Source organism: Oryctolagus cuniculus, chromosome 7 (genome assembly GCF_964237555.1).
Source record: "Oryctolagus cuniculus chromosome 7, mOryCun1.1, whole genome shotgun sequence".
Lineage (NCBI taxonomy): Eukaryota > Metazoa > Chordata > Mammalia > Lagomorpha > Leporidae > Oryctolagus > Oryctolagus cuniculus.
Genome location: NC_091438.1, coordinates 44,875,337 through 44,884,799, shown reverse-complemented (window position 1 = coordinate 44,884,799; position 9,463 = coordinate 44,875,337). Strand labels below are relative to the sequence as shown.

Here is a 9,463-nt window from a genome sequence, read left to right as displayed (position 1 = left end):
CAGGGCCCAAGGACCTGGGCCATCCTCCACTGCACTCCCTGGCCACAGCAGAGAGCTGGCCTGGAAGAGGGGCAATCTGGACAGAATCCGGCGCCCCAACCGGGACTAGAACCCGGAGTGCCAGCGCCTCAGGCAGAGGATTAGCCTATTGAGCCACGGTGCCAGCTAAATAAATAAATCTTTACAAAAAAAGAAAATAAATAATACTTAAAAAATGAAAATCACCACCACACCGTAGAAACTCCTACCTGGGCATATGGCAGATACATTTTTGAAAATGAACCAAGTGAGCCTTTCATTTCCAGAAAAAGAACCAATGGAATTTGTTGGCACAACATTAGCGCTTTCAAGCAAATATTATAATCTTATGTCTCCCACTATAATTTGGTGGGTTCCCAAAACTTACAGGTTTTAATGATGAGATCATGGTGCTATTAACAAATGTGACAAATGTCTGATAAATGTGTGTGTGATGTATAATGTGCATATATATTCATGTGTATATATATATGATAATGAAAAATGTCAGCATTTAGAAGATGTGCATAACTCAGTGAACCAATATTTTCTAATGACCAATAAATGAAGTTACAAAATCATACTTGGATAAAAGATCCATTCAAATTTCAAGACTGACCAATTGATTCTATCATAACAGAATACAAAGAATGCACTGACAATGGTTTCAGACCTTAACTAACCTTTCAGAAATTACCACTCATTGAGCTCTGACAGCATATCAAAGAAAAATATCCACACTTACTTTTAAAGGCTATTACTATATTCCTTCCCTTTCCAACTACTTTTCTGTGGGAGGCTGGATCTTCTTCCTATCTTAACCAAAATAACACACGGGCAACGCACTGAATGCAAACTTTCAAGAGTCCAGTTGTCTTCGTTGAAGTCACACAATAAACAACTAAATATAAATAAATATTGATATATAGTGTGATATGCTTTTCACTAGTTTTTTAATACACATAGATAATTATTTTTAATTTTTTAAAATACAGGGAATGAGTGTAAACTCCCACGTTGGAGTTTACCATAGTGAAGTGTCTGGATTTGATTACTGGATGCGGAGGCTCCAGCTTCCTATTAATGCAGACCCTGGGGGGCAGTGGTGATGGCTCAAGGGACTGAGTCTCTGCCACCCACCTAGGAGACCTGAGCTGAGTTCCCGGCTCCTGGCTTCAGCTGTAGGCATTTCAGGATTGAACCAGTGGATGAGCTCACTTGCTCATCTCGCTCACTCTCTCTTTCTGTGTGTGTGTGCATGTGTGCGTCTCCCTGTCTCTGCCTCTCAAACAAATAAAACTTTAAATGTGCTAATATGGAGGCCAGCATTGTGGCATAATGGATTAAGCCGCCGCCTGTGAAGCCAGCATCCCATATGGTCACTGGTTCAAGTCCCAGCTGCTCCACTTCCAATCCGGCTCCCTGTTAATGCACCTGGGAAAGCAATGGGAGTTGGCCCTGCACCTGCATGGGAGTAGGTGGATGAAGCTCCTGGCTCCTGGATTCAGCCTGTCCCAGTCCTGGCTGTTTTTGAATTTGGAGAGTGAGCCTGGGGATGAAGTGTCTCTCCCTCCCTCCTTCCCTCCCCCCCCCCCATACTGCCTTTCAAATAAATTCAATAAATCTTTTGAATGTGCTAATATTAATTTATTAATGCTATTTTAAGTGAGTTAACAAATATTTTAAATTTTTTAATTTCAAATATTGTAAATATGGATAGATACAACCTGTAAAAGCCCTCTGGAGTAGTCCATAATTTCTTTCTTTTTTTGTTTTTTCTTTTTTTTTCTTTTTTTCTTTTTTTTTTTTTTTTTTTTTTTTTTTTTTGACAGGCAGAGTGGACAGTGAGAGAGAGAGAGACAGAAAGAAAGGTCTTCCTTTGCCGTTGGTTCACCCTCCAATGGCCGCGCTGATCCGATGGCAGGAGCCAGGTACTTCTCCTGGTCTCCCATGGGGTGCAGGGCCCAAGCACTTGGGCCATCCTCCACTGCACTCCCTGGCCACAGCAGAGAGCTGGCCTGGAAGAGGGGCAACCGGGACAGAATCCTGTGCCCCGACCGGGACTAGAACCCGTTGTGCCGGCGCCGCAAGGCAGAGGATTAGCCTAGTGAGCCGCGGCGCCGGCGTCCATAATTTCTACAAGTATAATAGGGTCCTGACAACAAAAAGGTTGAAATTCTGGGACCGCAGGGACGCCACAGGCTGTCCTAATGCAGGTGGGCCACCAGGTGGCAGCACGCGCCTTTGACAATCCTGAGCCGCCTCTCACCCACAGGGGTCTCCCATCACTCCTCCCTACTTCCTTTTCTCTGCGTTCTCCGGAGTTGCACAACTTCCTAATTACAGGAAATAACAGTCTTGCAAACATAAGATATATCAGAAACAAGTCAGTCTTTTTATTTTGCCAGCGTTTATCAGATGCCTCTCATACACGGAGCTCGTTGTCCAGGGATGAGCAAAGTGTTTAGTAGTCTAGCGAAGGAGACAGACTCAAGGGCCGTCAATTACAAGGCCAGCCCGGCGGTGTTTGTGGAAACCCTTTATTTTCTACAAAGCCCTGTGTACTTCAAAGGGAATCCTGCGCGGCCTGGGGAGTCAACAGCAGGATACCCAGAGGGATCCGGAACCTTCAGGCGGGCATAATGAGAACAAAACCCAGATTCAACAAGAGATGGCAGCGGAGGAATAACTGGAAAGACAGAAGCCCGGGGCCAGGACAGGGCGGACCAGCACTCCTGGTTTGGAAGGCAGCGCTTCCCAGCAGCTGCTGAGGCAGAGTCCAGGGGAGGTGCTCCGGCCAGAGAGTTGCAGGCTGAGGATGTCAGAAGCCCGGTGCTGGGGGCCTCACTGTGGATGCTGGAGCAGCAAGCATGGTGCAGGGAACGGGGCTGCCGTGAGCAGGGTGGCTCAGAGACCCCCAGATGGCCAGCTGGCAGCAGCCACGAAGACGCAAGGGGTGGTCGAGCTTGGTGTGTGCTGAGTCCAAAGGCAGCTGCTCCGAGCCGTCCTCACGCACCAGAGGTCCAGAATGAGCAGTGGGGGTGGCGCACACCAGGGGCTGACACCAGGAGGCTCAGCTCCAGAAAGCTCCGTGGAGGAGCACCTGGGAGTCCCAGCGAGGAGGAAGGGCGGGGGTGAAGGAAGAGGAGGCAGACTGTCCCCCCCACCCACCCAGGCATCATGAAGAGGGGACCTGGCCCACTGAGAGTCCACCGAGACCAGAGTCAGGGCTAGAAATGGGGTAAAGGCCAACTGACCCAACCCCCTGGTTTAACGATAGGACAGAGGAGGCACCCTGAGACTAGGTCCCATCTCGGGCCCTCGGTCCACCATGCGCTTCCACCCGGGGTCCTGTGCACCTGCTGTGACACTCCTGTGTGGTTCGCATAGGAGGGCTATTGAGAGGAGGGGAGACCCACATTTCCCTGTGGCTGCAGGAGCCCCCGCCTCTTGTCCACTTCCTCCCTGCTAACCCAGCAGTGGACGGCACACCCATTTCTCCCAGTGACAACCCCTAGAGTCACCGTCCACAGCCTGGCGGCTGGCCTGATCCGTGCCCTAGCAGGAGGCTCTGAGTTTCCCCTGAGAAAATCAGTGTCCTGAAGAGAAGACTCCCCTGCCACCACCCCCCACCAGCCTCGGGCCAGCCTCTGGCTTCAGCTGGCTGTGAGGAGGCAGTCGGGGCTTGGGCACCTACTGACTAAACCAAGGGCCACCTGCTTGGGCCAGCACCTGGACAGCTCCTCTGTGGCCTTCTGGGATGAGGGCCTGTTGTCAGCGTGGCGGCCCGAGGTGCGGGCTCCTGTGCCAAGCCTGGCTCACCTGCCACCAGCTGCAGAGCCTTCTTCCCCTCCCCCCTATTCTACTCCCGTCCTAAACGGGTTGCAGCCAGGGCTCAGCAGAAGCGCAGAGGGCAGCCTGTGCGTGACACCCATCATTTCCTCATAGATGCCCATGCGTCTGCACTGACTCATTCAACAGCCTGGCACCGCCGAGCCCAGCCCTTGCTTGGTGCCAGGACTCCAGGGGTGAGTTGGGCAGTGCCCCTGCCTGGAGGAGCTGCGGTGGAAGGGAGGAGACAGCCCCGAGAGAGGCCAGGACTTCCCAGCAGAACAGCGGCTGCCCGCTGTCTGCATGCAGCCGGCTTTGCTTGCCACGCCCCCTGCTTCATTGTTACTGTCCTCATTTATTCTCTAAAGTCAGTTGACAAATTTTTACAAATTGGATTGTCCACTTAAAAATTCAGATCGCCTGGACCTTCGAGGGATCTGCAACAGCCTTACGCTGAGGTCGGGAGACTTCTGCCGATCACTTCAAGTCAGGAGCAAACCCACGCGCCACAGTCTCCACCACTCCCAGGTGTCTCCAGCCCCAGGAACCCCACGTCGGTTGGCCTCTGGTGGCTGTTGATATCCTCACGCTCAGCCAGCTTCATTCTGTGCCTTGTCCCTGCAAGCAGGTGTGGGAGATCCTTGTTCCGGGCTGAAAGTCTCTGCAGGAGAACACAGGAAGGCGCCCAGGGTGCCTGCTGCATTGCCTAAAACTAGATGCATTGACGGCCTGCGGAGCGCGGGCTGATGGCCGGCTGTTGTCCACACTTCCTCTGTGAGCCCAAGGAATGGGGGCAGACTTGGGTAGGGAAGGGACCTGAAGTTTCCATTCAGGAAATCCTGGGCTCTGTTGGCTCCGTTCATTCATTCGTAGATGACTGGCTCTTTCATTCAAGCAGTCATTCGTTCTCCAAGCATTTATGAGATGCTGTGTGCCTAGCATCACAGCAGCCCCTGAACCCGCCTACCACGGATTTAAAGTGGGATCAGGAGGACAGGATTTAGCATTACGCCTCTCCCACGTGTTGGGTCTCAGTCACCGAATTCCCCCAATATCCAGCATTGGCGTCTGGCACACAGTAGGTGCTCAACCAATGCTGCTGCATGAATAAATGGAAAGGTAACTAACAAGGATGCCTCTGGTGTACTGAGTTCTTCCCAACTCCACAGGCATTGCTAGAATCATCCCAGGGGGATCACACCCTGCTTGGCTGGTAGGGAGAGTGAGGCACAGAGAAGCCGGGTAAATCGCCTAAAGTCCCACAGCCGCCTCTAAAGCACAACTCCGCGGGTCGTCTCAGCGGCGCATGGCAGGGTGCGCGTAGGGCAAGGCTGAGCACACACAGGGGCTGTGTCGGGCTTGCAGATGGCAGAGCTGTCAGGAGGGGCTTGGCATCAAAGGAAGGCTTCGTGAACACGGGACAGAAGGGCTGGAGGAGGCGGAAGCGGAAGGGCCCGAGCAAGAGAGCCTGGGAAGGTGCCTCTAACAGGCCCTCCAAGCGCGCTTCCTGGACACGCCATCGTCCAGCAAATGCGAGACTGTCCCATGTGCCACACCCTGGCTACACTCATGGGAGGTCACAAGCGCAAGTCAGAAGCTCTGGAGCAACTACAGCCAGTTCTTAGACAAAGGCAAGAAATGCAAATCACTTGGCTCCAGGAAAGCAGGCATGGGGAGTCCCAAGCGTCAGGGAGGGGCCAGGTTTCCAAATGGGAAGAACATGGCAGGCTTCCTGGAGGAGGTGGCCTTGCACTGAGCCTGCAGGGGGGCAGGGGGAAAGGATTCCACCCTGTGGGTGGGAGAGGGACACTGCTGGGGCAGCCAGGTGGGAAGTGGGCCCTGTGTGCCCACAGCAGACAGGAAGCGGAGCAGGCTGGCAGGGCTGTCCCCGGGGCCTGGTGTGCTGGCCTCTGTCCCCTCAGCCTTCTCCCCGGGGCCATGAGGAGGCAGCAGAGGCCCATGGCTGAGGACAGACAGGCGCTGCCCACCGGGAGGCTGCGTGACAGCTGTGTCGTCTTGGGCATGCCGCCTGTGCTGGTTGCAGGGGATGCTAGAAGCATCTCCCCCTCCGGCTGCAAGAGGGAGCGAAGCCAGTCACTCCTGAGTGGGCCGTGACGCCTGGGTCCAGCTCCTGCTGCATCACCCTGCTCAGGCCTCTCTCTCTGGACCTCAGTTGCTTCCGCTAGAACGCAAGGGGGTGGACACCCCTGGGGACACTGCTAACTTCTCTCCCGCCCTGGGAGTCTAAAAAGCCCACCCAGCCTCTCCCCTGCAATGGGGCTCATCACAGGCCTTCCAGTGCAGGGCAAGGGCCAGTCCACCCTCATTCAGTGGATGGAAGGGGCGGGCTGCCCATGAGGGTCCCCAGCCCAGCAGCAGCCTCTGACTGTCCCGGGGAGGACATGGCGCCCACACCCTCAGTGGGGACAGGAGTGGCAGGGCAGAGGGGAGTGGCCTGCTGGCTTGCTCTCGGGGGCAGGGAGGTGGCACAGGGCAGGGGGAAGGGGAAGTGAACTAACCAGCCGGCTCCCCCCTCACCTGCGCCAGGCCAGGGCTAGGAATTTCACAAAAAGCCTGGGGAGCGCTGTGAACATTTCCTGTCCCGCCCGGTTCCCTTCCTGGCAGAGTTTCCACACGGTTCCCCTCTGAAGCAATCTTCCCGCGAGCAGGCCAGGAGCCGTCTATAAAGGCTGGGCCCACCCCGGGCCGTCAGACATCTGTGGGCTCCTCTGCTTTGGTAAGCGAGCTGCCCGCGTCCCCAGCGGGACCCGGCCTGCCGACTCCTTTCTCCTGCCCCCACCCTGCTTTCTTCCAAGTCCTCCTCCTGGGAGCCCTCCCTCCTTGGTTGACCCTGCCTGCCCACTTAAATCCTCCATGGTTTCTTAGACTGTGTTCTGCTGGCACCTCCTGCCCTCCAGTGCTTTGCTTTTTGGCTTTCTCCAGATAGTCCAGAAATTTCTCACCTGTGTGCTTTCTCCTCCTCATCGTGGGCTTCTCCCTGCTTCTTTCCCGGGACACCGGACAGCCTTCTCCTCTGAGCACCCCAACCCCGGCTTCTCCCCCACCAGGCAGGGTACAGGAATGTCCTGCGGGATGTCGCAGCTGGAACGCAGCATCGATACCATCATCAACGTCTTCCACCAGTACTCCGTGCGGGTGGGGCCGCGGGACAGCCTGAGCCAGAAGGAATTCAAGCAGCTGGTACAGAAAGAGCTGCACAACTTCCTCAAGGTAGGCTGGCGTCCACGGCCGCAGCGGCGAAGCCACCCCAAGGGGTCGCGGGGCCCGTCGCCAAGGGGGAGACGGCACCCACAGAGCCAGGAGACGGGGGGCAGGGGCGTCAGCGGTGCGCCTGCCCTGCCCCCAGCTCAGGGGGACGGTGCTGCCCAGGCAGGGGCAAGGGAACGCCCAGCAAAGGGGTCAACAAGCAGCACGGAGACATCCAGTGCCAACGACATGGAGCACTGTGGGTGATCGGGGCTGGCTGGGTGGAGGTGACAGGATGGACAAGAAGGGGCCACTTGAGTGCCCCCTGGAGCTCAGACCTGAATGCTGGGGAGCCCTGAGGTGGGTGCTTGGCAGGAAGCTGTGGAGCCCCCAAGGCGCAGCTGGGCATGCGTGGTAGGACTTCTAATCCTAAGAGCAGGTGCAAGGCCTCCATTGCTAGCTTTTTCCCTTGATCTGAAAGTGCCGGGGCATCCCTACGAGAAGGGGGTTTGCCCCTATGGCCTCTGTGTTTGGTTTGAGCTTGGAGAAGCAGCATTCTTGATCAAACAAGGTGCGACACATGGGTCCCAGTTTCGGGTCCGTGTGCAGCCAGACAACCTGGGGAGGTCACCAGCACTCTCCACGATCCCGCCCACACCTAGGGAAGGAGGAGAATGGCAGCAGGAGCTGGGCCCCTGAGGGCAGGCTGCTGGGGAGTGTCCGGGGGTGGGGTGTGGGAGAGGACCGGGCCCAGGTGCACAGCCTGCAGGCCTGCATTGCACCGGGAGCTGGCCCAGGCTCTCTTCTCCGATGCCTCAGATCTCACCGCCTCACGTGATGTCTCCCTTTGGGGTCAACAGGGCGTGCGCACTGAGTCCACCTCTGCCCCACGCGCCTCCCACCCTGTGGGATCCCGGGAGCTCTGCGGGAAGCAGGGAGTGAAGGGGACAGGAGGAGACTGGGCCCTGAGTCAGGCCTGGATCGGCCGTGTGTGGAACCCCTTAGCTTTGCCACGTTTCCTCCAGAAAGATACTGCTTCTACCAGACGACATGCTCAAAAGGACCAGCAAGGGTCTGGTTCTGACTCCGGGCCAGCACCAGGGACTCAGTTTCCCCTTCAGTGAAACAGAGAGAACTGTGGCTCCCCAGCGGGGTCTGGGAATAAGCGTCTGGTCCACCGTGGGCACCTTGTCCCTGGTCGTTTGTGATTTTTACACCAAGCCCTGGGCATTTGCTGTGCTCGGCAGTCCCCAACGCTGGCCACACCCAGCCCTAACAGCTTTCTCTCCCCCCCCCCCAACCCACAGAAGGAGGCGAGGGATGAGAAAGCCATAAATGATATCATGGAGGACCTGGACACGAACCAGGACAAGCAGCTGAGCTTTGAAGAGTTCGTCATCCTGATGGCAAGGCTGGTCCACGCCTCCCACGAGGAGATGCACAAGAATGCCCCCCATGACCATGAGGGCCACAGCCACGGCCCAGGCCTTGGCGGGGGTGGTCCTGGCCATGGACATGGGCATAGTCACGGCCATGGCCATGGCCACAGCCACTAATCAGGAGGCCAGGTCGCCCTGTGCCTGCCCCACCAGGGCCACAGGGAATGCTGTGCGCCTCTGCCTTGGCTGTGGGGTTGCAGGTGGGGAAAATAAAGCCTCCCTCCACACCAGTGCTCCGTGTGCTTCTTCCACCCCCGCGCCAGCCTGTTCTGGGTTCAGCCCCTTCATGCAGTCACAGCAAAATGAGAGGCAGCCACAGTGGGTCTGGGGCTCACCTCTGACATCAGGCCAACGGCTGCTCTGGTCCCATCCTGCCCCAGCTCAGGACCCACCCCGTCCAGCCTGCCAAAGAGGCCCTTGTCACACAGAAAGCAAAAGTGGCATATCCGTTCCCCCTCAGCATGCCAGCCACCTCCCACCCGGCCCACCCCTTCCACTGGCCTCTGTCCACACAGCCCTCTCTCTCCTAGCAACGCTGCACAGTGGAGCTTCTACAAAAGCTCTCTGGGCACAGACTGGGCTGTGTTTACCCACACGCTCATAGCTGCCCCCTCCTGCCACACCTAGCATCCTAACCTTGGCTGCTCACACAGGTGGAGGTGGGAGTTCAGCCTTGGGCCAGCCCCAGCCCCAGCCGAGGGCACGGTGGAAAGCTGATGGCACCCGCCCACCCAGCAGAAGACCTGGGCACGGACATTGCTGTTTGGCCGAGAGGCTCCAGGACTCCTATGAGGAGTTGTCCTCGGGGTCCAGTGGACCTTTGGGGCCTGAAGGCTCTGACTGATGCCTGGAGGGCCAGCTGACCTCCTTGAGCCAATGGAGACACCTCCAGTCCCTGGTGGAAACCCAGGGCTCAGGCCGGCAGGGGCGTGTGCTCCTCTCTGCAACACCAGCAGCCCTCTGCTTCC

General features: G+C 56.7%; 1 protein-coding gene across 1 annotated transcript; it reads left to right on the top strand.

Moving 5' to 3' along the window:
• The first annotated feature begins 6,560 nt into the window (after positions 1-6,560).
• On the top strand, positions 6,561-8,719 carry S100A9 (S100 calcium binding protein A9). Its single transcript, NM_001256473.1, is given in 3 exon segments — positions 6,561-6,586; positions 6,918-7,080; positions 8,364-8,719. Coding segments are annotated over 2 exon segments (399 nt in total). The 5' UTR covers positions 6,561-6,586; positions 6,918-6,930; the 3' UTR covers positions 8,613-8,719.
• Positions 8,720-9,463: the final 744 nt, after the last annotated feature.